Source organism: Camelina sativa, chromosome 5 (genome assembly GCF_030686135.1).
Source record: "Camelina sativa cultivar CO46 ecotype springtype chromosome 5, ASM3068613v1".
In the NCBI taxonomy this organism is placed as follows: Eukaryota; Viridiplantae; Streptophyta; class Magnoliopsida; order Brassicales; family Brassicaceae; genus Camelina; species Camelina sativa.
Genome location: NC_141884.1, coordinates 35,265,605 through 35,289,756, shown reverse-complemented (window position 1 = coordinate 35,289,756; position 24,152 = coordinate 35,265,605). Strand labels below are relative to the sequence as shown.

At 34.0% G+C, this 24,152-nt stretch overlaps 3 protein-coding genes across 4 annotated transcripts; 1 reads left to right on the top strand and 2 right to left on the bottom strand.

The window, feature by feature from the left end:
• Nucleotides 1–12: 12 nt before the first annotated feature.
• LOC104787802 (putative protein phosphatase 2C 14) lies at nucleotides 13–1,856 on the bottom strand. The gene is made up of 4 exons (XM_010513444.3): nucleotides 1,312–1,856; nucleotides 1,063–1,233; nucleotides 810–980; nucleotides 13–713 (listed from the first exon to the last, which is right to left on the bottom strand). The coding sequence occupies exons 1-4, from the start codon at nucleotides 1,648–1,650 to the stop codon at nucleotides 123–125; spliced, it is 1,272 nt and encodes a 423-aa protein (XP_010511746.1). The 5' UTR covers nucleotides 1,651–1,856; the 3' UTR covers nucleotides 13–122.
• A 2,966-nt stretch (nucleotides 1,857–4,822) lies between these two features.
• SUFE2 (sulfur E2) lies at nucleotides 4,823–6,009 on the bottom strand. Its single transcript, XM_010513443.3, has one exon. It carries the CDS (start codon nucleotides 5,675–5,677, stop codon nucleotides 4,892–4,894), a length of 786 nt encoding a protein of 261 aa, XP_010511745.1. The 5' UTR covers nucleotides 5,678–6,009; the 3' UTR covers nucleotides 4,823–4,891.
• A 10,354-nt stretch (nucleotides 6,010–16,363) lies between these two features.
• Nucleotides 16,364–23,364, top strand: LOC104787800 (GDSL esterase/lipase At5g03610-like). Of its 2 annotated transcripts, none has more exons than XM_010513442.2 (5): nucleotides 16,364–16,498; nucleotides 16,592–16,804; nucleotides 17,249–17,520; nucleotides 17,926–18,232; nucleotides 22,980–23,364. In XM_010513442.2, the coding sequence occupies exons 1-5, from the start codon at nucleotides 16,435–16,437 to the stop codon at nucleotides 23,183–23,185; spliced, it is 1,062 nt and encodes a 353-aa protein (XP_010511744.2). In that variant the 5' UTR covers nucleotides 16,364–16,434; the 3' UTR covers nucleotides 23,186–23,364. The 2 variants fall into 2 exon arrangements, with proteins under 2 accessions (XP_010511744.2, XP_087307235.1); XM_087451109.1 differs by having other exon boundaries at nucleotides 16,435–16,498; nucleotides 16,607–16,804; nucleotides 22,980–23,185.
• The last annotated feature ends 788 nt before the right edge of the window (nucleotides 23,365–24,152 follow it).

Genomic DNA, 24,152 nt, shown 5'->3' with positions numbered 1-24,152 from the left:
ATAGGTTCATCATTTTATCAACAAGAATCTACATAACCATTAAAAGTTGCCAAGGGATATGATACTATAGAGACAACTCAACAAGCATATATGCATGTAAAGAGTAAGTTGGTTAAGAGTCTTCAGCATTTGTAGTGATCGAGATCTATGATCACCACTGTGATATCATCCATGTTACCTTTATTCACAGCCAGGTTAGTGAGTTCTTTGCAAGCAGCCTTGGCCCAAGAAGACTCGGAGTCCATCTTCATTCGCCTCACCGGTGTGGTCCTCCTTAACTTTGAAAGTGGACTCCCGTTTTCGCAGTGGGGTAAGGGTGCTTCGTTCTCTGAGTTGTTGTAGCTACTTGGGGACATTGCACATAATGGAGATTGAGCTGGTGGTGAATCGAGCAGCGAAACACGACGGAGTTTCGAAGATGGGCTCACATTGACAAAGCCCTGCCCTCCCAAGTTCTCCGCCTCACTTTCTGTAGGCGTCTTCCTCTGAGCTAAAACACGCAGCACGGTGTCAACCGCCTCTTGGTTAGTGACCACATCCCAAAGTCCATCAGAAGCTAAGACAAGAAACTCCATTTCTTGTTCCAATTTAAGTATTCTTGTTTCAGGTTCAGCAACCACCCACTTCTTCAAGTTTGCATCTCCAATGCTTCTGGAAACAGCGAGTGTCCCATTAACTCTCCAAGCCCCTCGATGAAGATCAACATAACCTCCCTACATATCAAAAATTCCAGGAGAAGTATCAAAAACTACTCTTTCAAGTCTCAAACACACAATCAGCAAAAGTTACCAACTTTTTCACAGCCTTACCTCACTCTCAATTCTTTCCTTTTCATCATCCCTTCCAGCTTTGTGATCAGCAGTAAGAGCCTCAGCAACACCTGCCCTGCACAAAACAGCTCTGCAATCTCCCAAATTGGAGACAATCATCTCCTGATCTTGTACCAAAGCAGTAACACAGCAAGCACCACTCACAACACCCTGTGTAATTGCTACCAGTGAGTTACACAAGTAGATTGATTGAAGAAGGCAAATAAATTCAAAGATCCTTCTTTTTTGTTACCTGTTCTAAGAAATCACGATCAGTCTTCAAGTAAGCAGCTTTAAAGGCTTCAACTTTCTCATCCTTCTCCTTGCAGTTCTTCATCATCTCAAGAACATGTTTGTGCAAATTCTCAGCCACAAATTCAGCAGCTTTCCCACCTCCATGACCATCATAAACTCCAAAGAAACCCTTCAAAATCAATCCATCAAACACACTCAAAGATTTCAAACCTAATCATATCCAATCAAGAGAAGGAAGGAAAGATACCTTTTTGGAGTTACCAAGCAAACAAGGAACAACTCTGTGAGTATCTTCCATAAACTTCTTCTTTCCCTTCCTGGAGACAAGGCCAAAACCGTTACCACCGAGGGATACGGCGTCGTTTTGGTGAGCAAAGTCTCTGAAAATGGAGGTCTCAGTTCGAGCCGGTTTAATTTCAGGGATATTTAACTGGGTAGGTCTCTTTCTCCTCATAGTCAAAGGCAAGACCTTTGGGATCATCAACAAAGGGGAAGAAGAACTCAAGGGTGATGATGCATTAGCAGCCATGGGAGAAGAAAGGTTCGTCTTTTTTTCACCAGAGGCGAGTGAAGTAGTAGTACTCATATCGTTGTCACAGAGCAACGGCTACGATAACTGTGTGAGCGGAAAGAAAAGTCAATTGGGTAAAAGTTTTATAGATGATGCTCTCTTCTTTAGGGTTTTTTTGGGCTCAGTCAAAATTGAAGAAAAGTTCAGATTTTTTCAAACGTTTAAATCGGAGAAAACTTTGGAGAGAGAAAAGGAAACGGTAAAATGTAACCGAAGAATTCAGTCTTCCTTACATAAATTTTTTAGGATTTATGTTCTTTATTTGGTTCATTGTATATCTCTAAGTAATTAATGAAATATTAACAAAAAAACAAAAACAATATATTAGCTGTTTTTTTGCTTTATATGGATGAGTTGTAATTTACTAATATGTGTATTGTATTACCTTAAATGGTTTACTATATACAATGAATATGACTAAAACAATTAGATGACATTCCATATAATGCACTTGTTGTAATAAAATTCATAAAATTTAATTATAAGATATTTGTAAAAAATGATACATATTATCACAATGTATGACTTCATATTATATAAATTGCAACTTTAGATTTGAACTTAATATATAATCATCACGACTTTATAAAAATAAGAATGTTTTATTATTTAGTAAAGAAACATGCTTAGCGTCAACAACGACAACCGGAAAATAGGATATGCCTAGGCGTTATACATTAATCTGTCAATTCGACTTTTTAGTTCACGTAAATTATGCATTTAGTCAAATATTATTAAAATATAATCGAACAATACATTCGTACTTACATAAATTTTTAGTATCTACGTTTTCTATTAGATTTGATGTATATATTTAAACAATTTATAAATAAAAACACATATATTCGTTAAATTTTGCCACATATGTGGGTAATATGTAATTTAATAGAATGTGTATATATGTTTAGTTAAAACATTGTAGTACCTTAAATGATTAACTATATACAATGAATATGACAATATTATGTGTTTAGAAAAAAAAATTATGTTTATAGATCTTATAGTTTTTTAAAAACAATTAGGTGATATTCCAAATAATGCACTTGATATACCAAAATTATGAAATTTACAGCCAAGCTAGCATTATTTTGAGCAGTTTGGAAAACTTAATTTACTTACCTTTCTCACCCTTCTCGTTGTTGGTGGAGTGGCGCATAGCAAAAAAAAATTATTGGGGAACAAATCCAAGAAAGCCCAAACTAAAATCTCTATTATAAAAGGCAGCAGGTATTCCATTTTTCCCTCAAATTTTTTCAACTCCAGTAGATCCACAGATTCGAGACACAAACTTAATTAGAGTTCAATACGGGAATATATATGTCTATATAATGTATGTTACGCATAATAAGTCATTTGCACAAAAATAAGACATATTATCACAATATATGATTTGATGTTATATAAGTTGCAACTTTATATTCGAACTTAAAATATAATGCATTTCATTATGTTATGATATATGATATTATAAAAGATAATAATGTTCTATTATTTAGTTAGTAAAGAAATATGTTTAAGCGTCAACAAAGACAGTGAAAAAATTATCTTCTAAGGCGTTATACATTAATTTGTCAATCCAACTTTTTAGTTCACTGAAATTATGCATCTAGTCAAATATTATTAAAAATATATATGTTGTTTGATAAAATAACTCATTTTGAGGTTTCATGGATCTAAATTTATTTTTCTTTCATATTGGTTTAATCTATTTTATCTAAAACATATATATTATCAAATCATATATAACAAGTAAAATCAAAGAAATCTCAGTTTTAAACATTCAAATCGGAAAAGCAAAATAAAAATAATATCCCAAATAGTTCAAATATTCATTTACTGTTATTAGACTTAGAATTATATTGTTTGGAGAGATGAAGTCGCTTTTTAAACCTTTACACTACATCCACATGTGCCCAATTAGTGCAAGTGTGGTTTATATGAGCAATGATATATATATATATATATATATATATATATATATATATATATATATATATAACGCATAATAAGTATTTTGAAAAATAAATATACATTATGTTGACAAAAAAAGAAAAATATACATTATCATAGCATATGTATATATGACTTGGTGTTATATAAGTTATAAACTTAGTATTGAACTTAAAATATAATGTACAATTTGGGAAAAACCTTGTTTAAACGTCAATGAAGATACCAGAAAAGAAGTTGTCGAGACTATACATTAATCTGCCAATCTAGTTTTTCTAATTTACTGAAATTATGTGTTTAGTCAAATATTATTTTGCTAAGTAAAATAACTATTTTTTGAGTTTTCATGGATCTAAAGATGTTTGTCATCCATACTGATATGATTTTTTTTTCTTTTTTGGCAACATCATATTGATATGATATTCTACCTAAAAACCTATATATATATATATATATATAATTTCTAGATATATTTTATTCCATTTAGTGTGTGAAACAAAATGGATGAGACATATTTATTGAAATTACTTTTAATACTTAAAACTTGAAAATTATCCAGATATGTATATAGTAATATTAGAGTGAAAATGTCATTTGATACATAAAGTGATAAACCTTAAAAATATTTTTTCACGAAAATTGTATTTACAAGATATATGTTTCGTTACAAAAAGCCCTTTAACTTAATGGCTAATTATTTTTCTTGCAAAAAGCGGTTATATAGTTTCAAAAAGAAAAAAAAAAAAAGAAAAACAAATATTAAAAGCATTACATTATTTTAACCTTTTCTACAAAGTTTTGTTTGCTAACTTTAAAGTATTGTTAGCACAAGCCCAAGGACCCAAGAGCCTTAAAAGTTAATTAAAATGTTTAAATCAGGAAAATCAAGGTATAATGATACTCTACGAGAAAATTTGACTCGTGATTGTGTCTCTAACTATATCGATCGTGAGGCCCATCTCTGGTCCCTCGATCATTGTCGTCATTGTATTCAAAACTCAGCTCAAGATGGTATCAGAAAGTGATACTTAAATGTAAGAAAAATTGAGTACCAAATATCATGGACGATTTAGAAATCCGATGCAGGGTTGGTGTTGTTGACTTTATTACCAATACGGACGATTCTGGTTAGCCGCCAACGACTAAAATTCTTCTTACATAATGAGACTTGTGTTAGCCATAATATTTGTTGCTAACCTAAGGGTCTTTATCCTCAAACTTTGATTTTGCAAAGATAGACAGAACACAAACTTTGATTTATGTTTCCATAGGGCTTTTACAAAATTCAAATGAACACCATACACATTCATATGGTGAAATCATAGTACAAGGGGAGCAACGAAATGGAGTAATCATGAACCGTTGACGATTCCATGTAACTTCCATTAACGTATTTAAATAAGAGATCATGCTTATGATGATGCGGTGGTCTCTCTCCTCCTCGGTGCGCCACGTCAGCAGCAACTAGAGTCATGGTCCGTTTCTGCATAGTCATCAACACGTTTTGCCACGTGTTGACCCTTGACTGTTCCTTTCCGTGAACCCCGACGTTCATCTCCGACAAGTCCTCGCTTCTCACGCCCATCACTTCCTCTGGTTTGGCACCATCGAGGATCCAGATCAGACAAGAACAAAACCCTTTCGAGATCTCCGAATCACTGTCTGCTTTAAACCTCATCCTCCCAAACTCATCCATCTTTATATCTAACCAAACCTGAGTCGTACAACCCGGAACTCGGTTAGCCGAGACGCGAGCCGTGTCATCTAGTGGGGCTAGATCCGCCGCGTAGTTCAAGAGACGTTTCACTCGGTCGATCGGTTCGGTTAAGGACCGGAACTCTGATACGAGGATGCGAAGCTTGTCCGAGGTTTTTGTCCCCAAGGGAGCTTCAACCGTTGCGAAAGAAAGAGCGCTTGGTGCGTTCGGACTCGAACGGAGATTAAGAGAATCGCGCATGCATCTAATGGTTTTAGGACAGGATCTTGGGACTTTGGAAGAGAATCTTGGGTTCTGGGAAGCATTTTTTGGTGGTCTGGAGGAAAATATCAAAGGAGGAGAAGCAAAGACCTTGAACGATGATGAAGTGTTCATGGTCCGTAACAAAAGGCAATGAAAGAAAGAAAGAAAAAAAAAATAATAGGAGGAGAAAGTAGAAGAAGACGAGAGAGAGAGAGATATTTAAGGGCAATCAGAGGAGAGCTCCTTCAACTACGCGACAGAGAGAGGATGATGATTAGATGTATTCATTTCATGTATAGAGCCTTCTATAACCCGCCAAAACTATTTTTATGTGTAGCGTGATTTGCATTACATATTTGTTAGTAGGAGTACTATTTTTGTTAAAAGATTGTTAATGTTATTAAACATATGTAACATAAAAAAGTATACTACGAAATGAAAGTTTATATAAACTTGTAATAGAAAAATGACTACGTATATTCTTAACAAAAATTTCTACTAATTTTGAGGTCTGTAAAAACATATTTTTGCCGTTTAAACATCTACAATTTGAACAGAATCACAAGTTTGAATTAAAATTCGTTTTCTTTATATATTCAATTTTGCCTTCCGTTTAGGTTTTGGACTAATTGAGCGGTTTAGATCTTAACCAACCAGAAAAAGAATTTGGACGAAATTTCAAACTTATTTCTAGGATTGATAAGAAAATGGTTTTTATTCTATTTTTGTCAACAAAAAAAAAAATGGCACCCTAGTTATTTAAGTTTAAAGACAAAATTAGCAATCATTGGACCATCGTGAATTAATTTACTAATTTGGAATTTGCATTTCACACATACGAAAGTAACCCTCCTTTTTAGATCCTCAGCGAAAAGAAGAAGTTCAGTGCATGTATAGTTTGACAGAATCTGGAAATAAATATCGGTAACACAATATCACTTAAATTTGAATTGGTATACCAACCATATCTTTTTGCTATTTTAACTACCAATCATTACGTTGTGTATTAACTTTAGTCAAATGCAAATCCAACTTACTTGGATGCTAATTAAATGTAAAACTCTAATTGAGTTGGAATTTCGAGTATTTGGTATTTAACTAGATACATATAGATAATTATTTTCAATGTTATCCTATAACCTAGGAGTGTTATTTTGTTTCATAGTGACATGTAAATGCATTGATTTAAAGAGTGGGCGGGTGTAAGTTCAGTCGATGATACAAAAACGACCAAGCCAAAATGAAGACTCAATTCAAAAGAGAAATATAGGGTTTGAATGGTAACTGCGGTCAGAGCGGCCAAATCCATCTGCGGTCTGAACCACTCTATTTTTGGGGCAGACTACAGACCGTTGCGATCCAACTCTATTTGTATGTAAAAGCGGTTTGCAGTGGTCTTGTCTCTGTTTTAATTGGACCGCACCACTGCGGACTATATTTACTGAATGATAAATAAAAAACAGTTTAGTCTGCAAAAAAATTTGTCCGCCCCAACCGCTGCAACCATTCACATCCATAAGGCTATTCATGACCAAAATCACGATATGGTTTTTGTTCATCATTAGAAGCTAAATAGAGAAAGATACAGTGGACAAGGATTTGAGGCAGCCACAGCACTGACCAATCGACATTGGAGGATAGAGTGGCACGTGACTCACTCGCCTCTCGTTCTTCCAACAAACGTCTTCTCTATTAAAAATAAATTATCATTTTCGGGGAAGGCAAAAGCATATTCGATTCGACGACCCCTGATTCTTGAGGAGCCCATGATGTCGGAAAAAGACTTGAGATATCATATGGTTAAATAGTGTAAAATAGTTTTCATTTCGTCATAGCTTACGCCTACACTTGATTTGATTGTGGGACCAAACACCACGTTTTAAATTTGTTTTCTAATTTTCTATTCCATCAAATATCTAAACCAATTCGTTTCCTATTTACACTATTAAAAAAGTAAAAGATGTATTATTGATAGATCACTTAAAATAATAGATAAACTAAGATGATTCCACCATTTTGTATATGCAACGTTCCAAATTATATTATTCACTGATCACTCGTAAACAATTTATACGATGTAAACAAAAATTACTTTCGGTTAATCAATCGTTACAAAAGAGTGTAACCATATCGGTAATGTATTGCTTAATCACAAAACGAAGATGAAATGGAGTTGGTCTCATATAGGCATATTATATGAGCTGGTTTATCCTTCGCATTTTCTTGGCATGAAATCTGTTGAGACTCCGACAAATTCGCCAAATTGTGGAGTATATTGTCATAATTAAACGTATTTATATTTTTAAATGTTTTTAACATTTGTTTTTTTTATTGAAATTAACTAAGCTGAAGTAAAATATATTTTCTTTGTTTCTTACAATGTTTATTCTTTGTGGTTTTACTAAGCTGAAGTCTTAAGTTTCTAACTGAAGTTGACAAAATAGAATAAACATTGTAAGAAACAAAGAAAATATATTTTACAAAAAAAAAAAGACATAAAGAAAATAAATTGCTCATCAAAGTTTATGCAGTTTGTTCATGTTTTGGGCCTCAGACCATGTATTGAATTCTACCGAAAGCCTTATTAATCACAATTAGATTGCACACTTGTCCATCCAGTGAAAAGAAAGAGACAATGCTTGTTAAGCACAATAAAAGAAACATACATTATTGAGTATCATGAGAAAACAGAAGAGCTAGGTGACGGTTGATGGATAAGTGTGCAATTTCCCTTAGTCCCTTATTTCCTTTATGCACTCGACATTGCAAGAGGAGGTGACAATTTGTTTAAACTACAAGCTTCCTCTTGAGTTCCTTTGTTGCAACACGGAGAACATCATGAAGAATGCTCGACCAAGAAATATTAGTGTCCAAACTGTAAACAATCTTGCTAAACATTATGGTATGTAATGTAGAAGTTGAATGGCTTTGAAACAATGATAACCTAACTGTGTCTTCAAATCCTTTGTATCAAAGGTTTACGTTATGGCCTAATAATATTATTTATTTTGATGAAATTGCAGATATTTTTCCTTGGTATGAAAATGTCACAGGACTTTTAAATTAGCCATATTAGTAGCTCCATATCTTTGTGTGAGTCTTGAGGAATTAGTTGGTTGTCGTTTGTCAATGACCATATGGTCCATATCCGTTCTATACTTTTATTTGTTTTTCATTCCCACTTAGCTATTTTGTCCCTTGAAAAGTAAATTATTACTTTGTATTAATATGCTTATCCAAAAATGGTTGGAATGTCCATTGCTACTTTTATTCCATAAAAGAAGTCTAGCTAGGATAATTTTTAGCTTTATAGGCTTTTGTTTTGGATAAACAAATATAAAGTTTTATTTAGCTTTGTATACTTTTTGCTAGGAGAGATTATAGATTTTGCAGTAGTCTCCAACTTCGTTTGGCCACCAGAGCTACATTAAAGCCTATGGGAAGATTTATTCCAGGATCTCTTTATAATTTTTAGATTTTGTCATATCCCAAAATCCAAGAGATATTTTGTTTATCCCTTTCTGCAAAGCAAATCACCAAAAATTATGAGTTGTAGTTTCAAAAAAAAAAAAATTGTTAGTTGTAGTTGCGATTTGTTAAATGATTTTAAAGGGCAATAAAGCAAGACATACAATAAGATGGGAAAGTAGTAACTACTGTTTTGTTTAGTATTCCCTATGTCTCTTCTCTCATAGTTAGATGTTTTAGGAAATTTTATTTGTTTTTAACAGATTGATTTTACTTGAGTAAAAAGTGGAGAAGTGGGAAAGAAAAGAGAGGTGAGGATGAAGAAAACGTACCATTTTAAACAATTAAAACAAAAGTAAATAATAAATTAATTATAATTTTTCTGCCTTAAAATATGTGAAAAAATACTAAACATCAAACTATTAGAGACAGGGAGTATTTTCTTTCATGTTAGAGATGAGTACATTTTTCTTATAAATTTTTGCCAAACAACCTAATTTGCAATGTTTTCATAATGTTTTATAAGATATTTTATAAAGTTTTATAAGATTTTATAAAGTATTTATAAGGTTATAAGGTGTTTATCAGAGGCAGGTGTAGGCTTTAGATAGAGTAGGGCATTTACCCCACACTAAATTTATAATTTGTGTTTATATACACTTTTACATGGTGTATTTTCCTTTCATTATATATTTATTCTATAAATAATTTACTAAATTATGTACAATTTCTTCTAATTTTGTTTTTTTAGTAGGCATGATTTAATGAAATGTCAATTATAAGTTTACTATTATTATTTCTTTAATTAATTATAAAATTATTTACATATCCGTATAATAATTAGATCATGTATGGATATGATGTATTTAAAACAACTTTATAAAGATAAATATATTGTGTCTCATACAAAATATTTTTCTAGATCGGCAACTAATATTTATAAGATATTAGACACATATAAAAGTCATTTTGTGTATGTTTTTCACGTTTTGGTGTAGATCTCATATTTGTATGGACATCTTTGATAAGGTTTGAGAGAGGGAGAGAGAAAGCATTTTTGAAAGTAGTATTGGAAAATGAGTATTTTTCAAACTCTCCCTTTATTTCAAAACATAATTATTGACAACAAAGATTTAATTTTTTACACAAATACATTAAACTATGTGATACTCCGTGCTACAGCATGAAATTTTATATTTTTTAAGTTACTTTTTTTTTGTAATTTGTATTTTTGTAATATAGTTTTTTATTTTGACATATTTTCTTTGTTTATATAATGTTTATTTGTATATTTAGGATTATACAGTAAATTGGAAATCCTAATAGAGTAAGTCGTTTGTAAAATGTAGTTTTTCATGGAAACAGACACACCGCAATATTGGATAGTAGTTTTATAAGAGAATAGACACTCCGCAATATCGGATAGTAGTTTTGTAAGAGGATAGACACACCGTGTGACAACCCATCCCATGGACCCCACTAGCCTCACAGCTAGCCCGCTAGCCTCACTGCTAGCCGCCCAAACGGACCCCAAGCTGGCCCTGCAGGGCATCAATCCTAACCCATCACTATGGAAATCCACATCCACCAGTAGGTTATTGGTGCGCCAGGCGTTCCTCGAACCCTGGTCCTCACCCTTTAACAACCTTCCCACAGGACAAGTTGCCACTAATTGATCTGCAGGGTGGGGACCAGGGTTCGAGGAACGCCTGGCTCACCAATAACCTACTGGTGGATGTGGATTTCCATAGTGATGGGTTAGGATCGATGCCCTGCAGGGCCAGCTTGGGGTCTGTTGGGCCGGCTAGCGGTGGGCTAGTGGGGTCCACGGATGGTCCGTTGGGGCGGCTAGCAGTGGGCTAGTGGGGTCCGCGGGACGGGTTGTCAATTGGTGGCAACTTGTCCTGTGGGAAGGTTGTTAAAGGATGGGGACCAGGGTTCGAGGAACGCCTGGCGCACCAATAACCTACTGGTGGATGTGGATTTCCACAGTGATGGGTTAGGATCGATGCCCTGCAGGGCCAGCTTGGGGTCTGTTGGGCCGGCTAGCGGTGGGCTAGTGGGGTCCACGGACGGTCCGTTGGGGCAGCTAGCAGTGGGCTAGTGGGGTCCGCGGGACGGGTTGTCACACACCGTAATATTGGATAGCAGTTTTGTAAGAGGAAGAGTTTTTCTTTATTTTGGTTTGTCGTCAAAAGAGGAGAAGTTGCTTGTTAAATTTTAGTGTGAGATATTTCAATGGTTAGGAAACTATTATATTTATAGTGAGATTAGGTATATTTAGGTTATCATTTAGAAGTTAATATTTGATATATCAAATATTAACAAAATTGTAAAAAACCAATTTAATTTATAGTTTGATAAAAATACATGCTTTAACGGGTTTAACTCAAACTATTTTTATATTTTAAAACTTTTAAGAGTAAAAATATTAGTATTACTTAAATATTTTATAGACTTAAATATATTATACTATTTTAAACTTTCGACGGAGTTCAAATATTTATAATAATTTAAACATTATATAAAAATTTAAATATTTATAATCTCTTAAAAATGTTTAAAAAACGTAAATATTTTATAATATGTTTACTTTTTAAAAGTTTAAATATGCTCAAATATAGAACCAAATTAAACTGTTAAATTTGGATACCTGATAAATCAAGTTTCCTGCTCATTTGTATTCAAAACATATTAGTCATATATTTATATTGAGTATGAACCATATTCCAAAATATTTAGTCAATGTGGGATATACAGTACACATTTTCTGTAAATTAGTTGACAACTTTACATATATATAATTTCTACGTTTTTTATTCTTTCCATCTATACTAATCATAATTAATTAATATAATTTTGTTAAGAAAATATTAAAAAATCTAAACTAAATGATGATTTGTTTTTATTTAATTGTATTAAGTTGATATGTTGTTTCCGTAAATATCTCACAATATAAAAGCAAATCAAATAAGTTTACATATATATACAATTTCGTATTTAATCTATTGATTATTTTGGAAGTAACAAAGTCACAATCCATAAGTATTAAAAATTTCTTATCATTATTAATATTCATAATAATTATAAGGATTAAATATGGCAGTAGTTAATATTTGATACTCCCTCCGTTTCAAAATATAAAATGTTTTAGAAAAAAATTTTGTTCATAATATAGGATGTTTTCAAGTTTCTATGCAACTTTTAGATTAGTTTAATATTTTATATTATGTAGTATTGTTTCTGACTGGTTGAACTTGTTAAAAGTAAAAATTTCTTAATCTGCGTGTTTTACTTAAAACATCCTATATTTTGAAACGGAGGGAGTATTACTGAAGCCATTAAATACTCGGATATCAGTTTCTTTATTTATAGGGATTATACATCTGTTTTGTGACGGTAATAACTATTCTTGAACCAAAACAAAAACAGGATCCGAATATTATAAACCTGAAGTACAAATAGATCCGCGAGTTTTTTTTCTTCTGTTTTCGGGTAAAAGAGGATCCGCATCCCAACCCGGTGGTAATTTAGTTGTCGACCCAAGAGTATAATGGTCATTTTTAATGAAAAACATACCACAACAAAGTCATGGTCCAATTTGAGTCTAGTGAGTACTTCAGCTTTAACAGTATAGATTTATAGGAATATTTATTGAAATGGGTATTTTATGGGTTTAAACTTTAAAAAAGGCATTTCTGTCCAGGCTTACAGATTTGTACCGTGGAGAGCAAAATAGGAGATTATACCCATGCTTTCTTACGCTTTCTGCAAAATGCTTCCGATCAACAACCCTCGCTTCTCCGATCACAACCATCACCTATTACTGTTATGGTTGCTCTGGATCTGCTAACTTATTACCACTGTCACCTTCAACACCATTAGCACCATCTCCTTTGATGATTTAAAAACGTCTCCGCCAACAACATCATTTCTTCCGATGAACCAAATTAACTTTGTCTTGAATAAAGAAAACTAAACCCTAAGTGGGATGATGCAGTGGGAACCCAATGGGATCAATGTTAAAAAAGGCCTCTTAAATAACTATGTTTGGATTATAAATAGAAATATTTGTTCAAATAATACCAGACAATCAGAGCCGTCTCTAAGTTAATAAAGGCTACAATCAAATTAAAATAAAAGGGCTGTTTTGCTATTAGTAAGATTCGAACCCATGCACTCATTCCCCTTAACATAGACAAATGCCACTAGACTAAATACATTTTTTGGAAAACATGGCCGAAATTTGTATATAAAATACACAGCATAAAATAAGGCCATAAGCTCATGCTTCATGAGCTTGGCCTTTGGGCCGGCTCTGCAGACAATCAAACACAAATAAAGGGCTTGCCAAAACACACACTTAATAAATGCATTGTTTGAGATTATAATTTTCTTTTAGTATAATATTTAGATTAATGGGTTAAAAGCCAAAAACTCTAGCTTTGAGAAAGCTTGTTACAACTCTTTTTCTCATGCTTTATGCAATGTAAGTATGTAACCCCTTTCTCAAGAAAAGAAGAGTTATATATTAATCTTCTCCAATAATACTATTTTTATCATATAATTATTAACTTTTTTTCTTTTACTAGAAATTATTCTTTTACTAGAAATTAGTCTCCAAAATATAGGAGTCTCTCAGGCTAAGTTATATACTCCATAGATTTATTTATAACACCTAGATTGTCGACTAATCAGTTCATGGAGTTTAATAAATTTAGAAAATTTAAATTTTAAAATCAAACAAAAATGGATTTGAAAATCATACAAATGAGACTCTAAAGTCAAACATCAAAATAATCTTTATGGAAAATAAAATATGCTTACATATTCTTTTACTGTAAATCATTTTTTTTAAACATGGTGTGACTAGGAATATCGGCCTCTCTAATTTTAAGTAATACAAAATTTCAAATCTAATATAAAATCAAATCTATGCCCAAGTTTTTGGCATTGAATAAATGATATTTTAACTAGTGTTTATAAGTCACAGACTCATTAACACATAATTTTTCTTTTTTGAAATGATCAAATAAAAAAAATGTTAGTCTTGGATTTTAAAGACTTCATCATTATTTTCATCAATTTGATTTTTTTTAGTTTAATAATAATTTTCTTTATTATTTATTATTTATTATTTATTATTTATTATTTATTATTTATTATTTATTATTTATTATTTATTATTTATTATTTATTATTTATTGTTTATTATTTATTGTTTATTATTTATTGTTTATTATTTATTATTTATTATTTATTATTTATTATTTATTATTTATTATTTATTATTTATTATTTATTATTTATTATTTATTATTTATTATTTATTATTTATTATTTATTATTTATTATTTATTATTTATTATTTATTATTTATTATTTATTATTTATTATTTATTATTTATTATTTATTATTTATTATTTATTATTTATTATTTACTATTTATTATTTATTATTTATTATTTATTATTTATTATTTATTATTTATTATTTATTATTTATTATTTATTATTTATTATTTATTATTTATTATTTATTATTTATTATTTATTATTTATTATTTATTATTTATTATTTATTATTTATTATTTATTATTTAGTATTATTATTTGTTATTTATTATTTATTATTTATTATTTATTATTTATTATTTATTATTATTATTATTATTATTTATATATTATTTTTTGATTATTATTATTATTATTATTATTGTTTCCAACATTACTGGATTTTGGATTTTTTTTGTTACTTATTTTTTTGTCAACCAAACATTATTTAGAAAAAAACTCTAATGTTAGTAGCCTTAACTAGAGGAAAAAAATTTACAAAGAAAACTAATAAAAATAAAAATCTAGACAAGCTTTCAAATATTACTGAAAGGTTGAATTTTTAATTTATTTATGAAATTTTATTAATATACATGATAAAGTGTTTGTCTTTAGTTTTGGTGTCTTGTCTCCGACTCGGTTAGATCAGGTTTGGTTTGGTGAAGAACTAGGCTTATTGGCTTGGTAAGCAGATTTCTTGTTCTGGCTTCTTTGTTGATCTGCTAGATTTGCTAGTCGGCTTAGTTTGTTTCAAGTTAGGGTTCTTTTAAGCAGAAACTTGGCCTTCGATAGGGGAATCTTCTGGTTTGCTTGGAGTTTCGAGTTTTGATTTTCTGGAGGCGGATGGAGCTGTCAATTCTTTTGGGCTTTGTGGTTGCAAAGAAGAAGTTAGTATTCTCTAGATTTGGTAGATCCACGGTGCGACTCGAAGACTAATGTTCCTTCTTTGTTTGATCCTTCCCTAGTGTTGACACTGCTCATGTGTATCTCATTGTTTGAAGCCGTCATTTTTGTTTGTTTGGCTGTGATTGTGTTACCCGTCCAGCCTTTGTCGTTCCTCTCACCCTTGGTCTACTCGCCCACCTTTGATTCCCATTTGGTTCTTCCCCTTTTTAAGCTTGGGCTCTTTTTTGTTGGAAGATATGTTAGTCTTCTAAGTTGGCAGTTGGTTCTTCTCATGTTTTGTTGTTCGTTGTGGATGATAGCTTCTTGCCTCTTCCTTGTTCTCATTCGAGTTCGAGTGTTCGAGATGGTCTTATAGAGGAAAAAAATAGAGTTCTTCTATATATAGAGGAAAAACTAGAGTTCTTCTATTTATTTATAGAGGAAAAAATAGCAATCTCTATTTTAGAGATGATAATAAAAGTGGGTTGGAGTAAAACTTATATCTATTATAGAGAAAAATAAGAGAAACCACTGGAGATGTCTTAGGCAGAGAGAATGCCGTGTTCGTTTAAAGAAAATATTAGAAGTTTGATGCAATCAATTGAGAATCTAAGACCATCTCTAATAGTTTTTTCTATTTTTTTCTCTATAATAGAGAAACTCTATAATAGAGGTGAGTTTTACTTCAACTCACCTCTATTCTCATCTCTAAAATAGAGATCCTTAATTTTTTCTCTATATATAGAAAAACTCTATTTTTTTACTCTATACATAGAAGAAAATATAGCAATTTCTGTTTTAAGGGTGAGAATAGAGGTGATTTGGAGTAAAACTCACCTCTATTATAGAAAAGAAAATAGAGATGGATTGGAGATGCTCTAAAACGTTGACTCAATTCTAAGATATTATATCCTATATGTTGCGTAAAGCAATGAAAATGAAGAAATTTATGTATAAGGAATGAAATGCATCTGAAATAAAATATAAGCACAAGAACGAATGATAAAATTTAAACTACAACAGCGATTTTTAAACTTTTATATTGTTTTAAAATAATTCAGCCAAAACTTGAGAGTTAATTTCGTTAAAATCCCATTATAAATAAGTGCACACTCTCAGTTCTCTAAGTTCCATTCTTATACTCATCTCCTCAACATATTCTCTCTTTAAAAAACGAAAAAAACAAAAAAACGTGTTCTAAAATGGATTCCATGCTAAAACTCTTCGTCTCACTATTACCGGTCTTGTTCTCTTATCTCCTCTTTGGTAATTCACAGTTATCTTGTAACTTTCATTAATTAGTATGGATTCCCTAAAATCCACATGCATAGTTTAGAAGTTACAATTTGTTCTTGGCAGGAAACATCAGTGGAGTTGAGAGTTCAAAGAAGCATCCTCATCATCAGCAGTTGCAAGGTCCAACGAAGCTGTTCGTGTTTGGAGATTCTTACGTCGATACCGGGAACATTAAGATGCATGAAGCTCCCTCATGGGAAGTCCCTTATGGCATCACATTCCCCCGTAAACCCTCCGGCCGTTTCTCAGACGGCCGTGTCTCCACCGATTATCTAGGTACCTCTTCGGCCGTCTCTAAAACATTATGAATGAGTTCACCTTAAACTTGATGGAGACTAAATATTTTAGTGAGGAATCCACTTCAACCTCTTAGTGAGGGATACATTGTGAAAGATCATCATTTATACATTTGAAATATAAAATTGAAGTTGCGAAATTAAGTTAGTCGTCGCAAGATTGTTATATTGTCATATTAATTTAATGAATCTAATATATTCTATCTGCGTTAAACATCTATGTATATCTTATGTAATAGCCAACCCAACTTCAAATCGCAGATACATATGTACATACTTGCATGTTAAAATGAATTTTACTTAGTTTGAAATTTTTTTCCTTCACTACAAATATAAATGGTCTGCTTGTTGACACTGCTTATTGTTTCGAAACACATTTTTATAAATATAAATGTGTTGGTGGATGGTGGTTAATTGGGTGCAGCCAAACTGTTGGGGTTAAAATCCCCCATTCCTTACCTCTGGAAAGATTATGCGGGACATGAACGGTTAGAGTACGGAATGAATTTTGCATATGGCGGAACCGGAGTCTTCGAGACTATAAATTCAAATCTCAACATGACCTATCAGATCAGTCTTTTTGAAAAACTCATCGGCAATGTCTACTCCCCATCCGACCTTTCTTCTTCCCTAGCTCTTGTTAGTGTTGCTGGTAACGACTACATAACTTACATTGCCGGAAATGGCACAAAACCTGTAAGTTTTTCTTTATATATATATATACACTTCTTTTTGTTAAGCAAAAATATAATTTAATATTATAGTAAAGTTCAAAATCATAACTTCTAATCATAATCATATAAATATGATCATTAGCTATCATAATTTTATATACTGAGATATTAAATAATTTTGCCTCAACAGATTTTTTTTAAAAATTAATTATCTATATAAAACAAAACTTTAAAGCAAAAAACATAGATTTTAGGAAATGGAGAAAGTGTGTATTCGGTCTTAAACATTTTATGACTAAATTGCATAGTTCTAGAAATCAGGTTTCAACATTTAGTTAGCTCTTAGTCTTAGACTACTTTTCCAATCAGGCCAATGCTTTATATGAATATATATGAGAAAGAGAGTTTACTTGATCATTTATTACAGGGCTTTGTAGCATACATGAAGCAAGTCATCAATCAAACCGAGGTGAATTTGAGGCGAATCCATGCATTAGGAGTAAAAAAGATAGCAATATCATTATTGCATCCTCTCGGGTGCCTTCCCGTTGTCTCGAAAGGCTCATCGTTCGCTGATTGCAAAAAATTTGTAAACTTGGCGGTGATCATTCACAACAACTTATTGCAGACAGTAGTGGCCAAGCTCAACAAGGAGACCGAGCATTCAACTTTCATGGTTATTGATTACTACAACGCCTTCTTGACCGTCTTGAAGAACAAAGGAGAGATTCCAGGTAAGAAGAGTACTAAAACAAACATCTATTGAATCAAACACAAAGATTAACGAATAACTCTCGTTTATTGCTTTAGAAAACTTCTTAAAACTAAAGCTCTCAATCTCATAAGTTGTGCTACACCTTAGCACCTCCTTATAGGAAAATTAACTTTAGATGATTCCTAAAGAAAAGTAAAACTAACATTTGATATGTATATTTAGATCCTCCTAAATATACTCAGCTTGATCTCCAAGCTACTGCAAGCTTACACCAACATTGTCCCCCTTAAGCTTGAAGACATGTTTGCTCACATCTTGAACTCCAATAAGGCCTCTCATTTCCTTGAACTTGATTCTCCCAAGTGCCTTTGTAAGAATATCAGCTTTCTGCTTGATGCCAGGAACATGCTCGACCTCTACCTGCTCATTTTCAACACATTCACAAATGAAATGATACTTCCTATGAATGTGCTTGCTGCGGCCATGGAAGACAGGATTTTTGGTCAGTGCTATAGCAGACTTGTTGTCTATACGAACCGTTACTCTCCTAAGATCTTCACCTGTAACTTCAGTGAGTAACTCTTGTAACCAAATAGCCTGCTTAGCTGCTTCGGTGGCTGCCATAAATTCTGCCTCACAAGAAGACAAAGCCACAGTCTCCTGTTTCTGTGAACACCAAGTAATCGGGCAATCATTGAGGTAGAAAATGTGACCACTTGTGCTCTTGCCATCATCTTCATCTATATTGTGACTACTATCACAATAACCAACTAAACCGGAGCTGCTTCCTCTTTTAAACGTAAGACCGTAACCTGAAGTCCCTTGTAAGTATCTCAACACATGTTTCAAAACCACACCATGACATTGTTTTGGATTATGCATATAACAACTCAAGATTCCAACAGCAAAAGAGAGATCAGGTCGGGTATGAAGCAAGTATCGGAGACAACCAATATTTCTTCTATATTCACTTTCGTCAATGGACTGATCACCCAAACCTTTGGAGAGTTTCAAGCCTGAATCCATCGGAACCTACACAGCATTGCACTCACTCATACCAGTCTCTTCGAGAATTCTTTCTACATATCTGCTTTGTTTCAACGTGATTCCACTGTTCTCTTGTAAGACTTCAATACCAAGATAGTATGTCAATCTCCCAAGGTCACTCATCTCAAATTTGGACGACATTCCCTGTTTGAACTCATGAACCAGATTCAAGCTGCTACCGGTGACGAGAAGATCATCTACATAAACCGCAACAATCAACACATGCTCCTTTTCTTGTCTTCGATAGAGAGAAGGTTCCTTGGCACATCTCACAAAGTTTAATTCCTTTAGAATCTGATTAAGCTTGTGATTCCAAGCCCTTGGAGCTTGACGCAGTCCATAAAGTGCTTTGCTGAGCTTATACACCATTCCTTCACTTCCTTCCTTCGTGAAACCTTCCGGCTGAGAAACAAAAACTTCTTCTCTAAGTTCCCCATGTAAGAAAGCCGTTTTTACATCTAGATGGTGCACCTCCCATCCTCTAGAAGCAGCCAAGGCAATGATGAAACGAATTGTCTCGATACGTGCTACCGGAGCAAAGACTTCGTCGAAATCGATTCCATGTTTTTGCACATATCCTTTTGCAACTAACCTTGCTTTATACTTATTAATGCTGCCATCTGAATTGCGTTTGATCTTAAACACCCATTTCAGTCCAATTGGCTTGGCACCGTTTGGTAACTCCACCAAATTCCATGTTTTGTTCCTTTCAATCGAGCTTAGTTCCTCAATACAAGCTTCTCTCCATACTTCAAGTTCTTTTGCTTCTTCATAGAACCTTGGTTCGTCATTCAAAGATAACAGAAGACGCTCTCCTTCTTCTGCTAAGAGCACATAGTCATTAAGATAGCTTGGCTTTACACTTGGTCTTGTCGATCTTCTTAACACAAGTTGATCTTGTTCCGACTCTTGCTCTTGAGGAATTTCTTTAAAAATCTCATCTTCGCCTGCAGAGTCGTGATCTTGTTCGACTGCAGAATCATGATCATGATCTTGTTCGCATTCTGGTACGACTTCCTTCAGACCATTATTCCCAAAATCTCCAAAACTTACAACAAAAGATCCTGGTACCTCTGTTTCATCACGTGAATCTCTCCAGCTCCATTTTTTCACTTCGTCAAAGATTACATCTCTGCTTACTGTTATTCTCCGTGTTGATGGGTTCAACAATCGATAAGCTTTACTTCCTGGTTCTGTTCCAAGATGCACCAATGCTCGAGACCTATCATCCAACTTCTTGAGATGCTGCGATTCCACCCTAGCATAGCCGATACATCCAAAGACCCTCAAATGTTCCAAGTTTGGTTTCTTACCCTTAAACATCTCGTATGGTGTCTTATCATTCAAAGATCTTGTAGCAACCCTGTTAATCAAATAAGTGGAGTGTCTCACTGCCTCTCCCCAAAGATAATTAGGAACATCCATGTGTTTTAAGATGCTTCTTGTCATCTCAAGCAGGGTTCTGTTTCTTCTTTCTACTACACCGTTCTATTGTGGCGAGTAAGGAGCGGTCAAGTGACGTTGAATCCCAGACTCTTCACAAAACTGCATAAACTCAGAGGACACAAACTCACCCCCCCCTATCTGTTCGAAACACCTTAATTCTTGTTCCAATCTCTTGTTCAGCGAGAGCTTTGAATCTTTTAAAAGCATTGTACGCATCACTTTTATCCTTCAGAAGCATAGACCACATGTATCGAGAGTGATCGTCGATAAGCACAAATATATACTTATTTTGTGCAGCTATTGCAGGTGTGATAGGGCCACAGAGATCTCCATGGATCAAATCAAGTGGTTTGTCAGCTCTGAAAGTGGTTGCCTTTGGGAATATCTTTCTCGTTTGCTTCCCAAGTAAGCATGATGCACATGTCTCCTTAACAAAACTCATGTTTGGCATTCCAACGACTAACTCCTTTTTCACCATCGATTCCAAAGTTTTGAGATTGATATGGCCCAGTCTTTCATGCCACCTAGTAGAAATATCAGCTTCTCTGACTTGCAAGCACTTGCTATCAGCTTCCATACGAACCTTGTAGAGTCTGTTCTGCGATCTGTTTGCTTTAACTAAGAGCCTTCCATCACGATCATGCAGCGTGAGATAATCCTCTTTCATTCGAACTTCACATCCTGTCTCCGTACCTTGTCCAAGACTGAGGATATTACTCTTAAGATCCGGTATCCAGTAGACTTGAGCCAGAATTTTTTTATCACCAGATTTGGTGATAAAGAGAATAGAACCTCTCCCTTTGATGTCAACTCGTGAGTCGTCACCGAACCTTACTTTCCCTGTGACTATTTCATCAAGTTTGGTGAAGTAGTTTCGGTTTCCAGTCATATGGTTACTGGCTCCGTTGTCGAGATACCACACATTAGCTCCCTCCGATTTTGTTTCATAAATGTGTGGCTGGACCTTCTTCTCATTGAGAAACACCACCTCATGCATTAGCAACTCCTCCGCATCTTGAGTATCAGATTCAGCTCCGTCTTGAATCTCTTGAAGCTTAAGTAGCCTGCCCGGACAGTTAGAAGCATAGTGACCATTCTTGTCACACCGGTAGCAAACAATTGAGGATTTGTCTCTGTTCTGATAGTTATTACGACCTCGTCCTCTTCCTCGTCCTGAGAATCGTCCACCTCTTGTACCCCTTCCACGTCCTTGGTCATAACCCTCTTGGTAGTTAGCATACATAAGCTTTGTTTGATCATCCTCTTGATCCTCCTCATCACGAATCCTCTCTTCGTATGTCTTTAGTCGACCAATGATGTCCACAAAACTTGTCTTGTTAAGATCGAGGACTTGCTCCAAGGCTGCAATAATATGAATATATTTCTTCCTCGGCAAGCTGTTCAAGAATTTTTTTGACTAGCTTCGGTTCTTCTATGGTCACACCCAAAGCACCAGATTTTGACGCAAGTTCTGATAACTTTCCCACAAAGTCATCAATTGTATCTGTAGATTTCATCTTCAATCTCTCAAAGTCCGACATCAGAGTTTGCAGTCTTTCCTCCTTAACTCTCTCAGCTCCGACGTAGCGTGACTTGATTGCATCCCAAAGTTCCTTAGGAGTAGCGAGATTACCAACTTGTAAGGTCAGCGTCTCCGGAATAGATTGAAACAACAGAGCTTTAGCCAAATCAATCTTATCAGCTGCGGCTTCCCCTGTTTCGATAGTCTCCCATACTCTGTTCACCTTGAGCATGACCGTCATCTTCATGACCCACACCGTGTAGTTAGTGGTGGTGAGCATCGGACATTGGAGGGGCGAAGTACCAGTCTCCTTAGGCACGGACGTCGTAGCAACAATGTCTCCCATCTTTCTTGACCCGATTTTGTTGCTTTGTCACAAACGGAAGAGAAAGAATACGAGTTGTGTAGAGATTCAATAATGCTCTGATACCAAATATTGAATCAAACACAAAGATTAACGAATAACTCTCGTTTATTGCTTTAGAAAACTTCTTAAAACTAAAGCTCTCAATCTCATAAGTTGTGCTACACCTTAGCACCTCCTTATATATAAACTATATTTCCAAAACACTTTAGGAAAATTAACTTTAGATGACTCCTAAAGAAAAGTAAAACTAACATTTGATATGTATATTTAGATCCTCCTAAATATACTCAGCTTGATCTCCAAGCTACTGCAAGCTTACACCAACAACATCATTATACATAAAACCTTTTAAGGCTTTTGTGTGATTGGTTTATGGAAATGTAGGGATTACGAGGTTTGAAACTCCTCTAAAAGAGTGTTGCGGAGGCGTTTGTGGTGTTGTGGACGAGAAAGGTGTGAAGAATTATACCTTATGCGATGATCCTACATCTACTTTCTTCTGGGATGGACTTCACCCTACTCAGGAAGGATGGAAATCAGTTTACACAGTTTTCGGCAAAAACCTAACCGCATCTCTGATTAAAGCGTAAATCCAGTACTTATCGTGATCGAAAAACCGAAATGTGTTCTTATGTAATTCAGAGTGTGGTTTTCTTCAGTTGTTATCTCTCCGTGTTTTGAGTGTAACTTCTTTCGTTTTGCTTGCAAGGCTTGGTGCCTCTATCTGTGTATTGTGTGTTAAGAATAAAAAGTGTGAACCTTGAGAAAAGAAGAAGATTGAAATAAAACTCTCTATGCATATATTACACTCTATTTCTACTTAACGATTTACATTTATACTACTTAGGGAAGGATCAGCTCATTAATTGTTGTGTTCACTGCTCTAATAGTTTGGATGTGTTGAACTTTAAAAGGATTCTTAAGGAAATGTTGACCCCCCTAATTTTTAATCCTGGATCCGCCACTGGTCAACACAATCCTAGCTCTAGGTGTAAAATCACCTAAGCAGTTAAGTCTTACAATCCATGCATTCTCCTTCCGTCAACTTGATGAGGAGGGGGGTAATCACCATGGCTTGCACCGCACGTGTCATCTATATAAAATGTACAATATTCTTCGTGGCAAATGTATTTGAAAGTTGAAACCATAACTTTTTTGACGACAACCGTTGCATCCAAACATGACACTAGTCCAATATTTGTAATGGTGCCAATTTAGCTAGGGAAATGGTAAGTATAGGATAAGGAGATGTTTGTGTAAGGAATGATATATGTTTTATGCGAGGAAGGCATGTGCATGGTTCATGGAAACCAAAGTCACACTCCATACAAGTTACAACAATAGAGAGAATCAGAAAATGATACTGGAAGGCGACACCTCACAAACAATCGTCATGAAGTACGCACTACCCTTTCTCGGGAAAAGGGCCATTTCATACCCGTACACACTCCAAAAGTGCGAATTGCTACCTGTACAAACAAGAAGTGCCAATTTAAACATGTACCATAAGACATTTCACATTTCATACATGTACTCACAAAATCGAGCCAATTGCAC

Excerpts from the sequence above, each read along its gene's own strand:
- LOC104787802 (XM_010513444.3), bottom strand. The coding sequence starts at position 1,650 with ATGAGTACTACTACTTCACTCGCCTCTGGTGAAAAAAAGACGAACCTT. Across the intron at positions 1,234-1,311 it reads TGCTTGGTAACTCCAAAAAG|GGTTTCTTTGGAGTTTATGA; the intron begins GTATCTTTCCTT and ends TTGATTTTGAAG. Across the intron at positions 714-809 it reads AGGAAAGAATTGAGAGTGAG|GGAGGTTATGTTGATCTTCA; the intron begins GTAAGGCTGTGA and ends TTTGATATGTAG.
- SUFE2 (XM_010513443.3), bottom strand. The coding sequence starts at position 5,677 with ATGAACACTTCATCATCGTTCAAGGTCTTTGCTTCTCCTCCTTTGATA.
- LOC104787800 (XM_010513442.2), top strand. The coding sequence starts at position 16,435 with ATGGATTCCATGCTAAAACTCTTCGTCTCACTATTACCGGTCTTGTTC. Across the intron at positions 16,805-17,248 it reads TGTCTCCACCGATTATCTAG|CCAAACTGTTGGGGTTAAAA; the intron begins GTACCTCTTCGG and ends AATTGGGTGCAG. Across the intron at positions 18,233-22,979 it reads GAACAAAGGAGAGATTCCAG|GGATTACGAGGTTTGAAACT; the intron begins GTAAGAAGAGTA and ends ATGGAAATGTAG.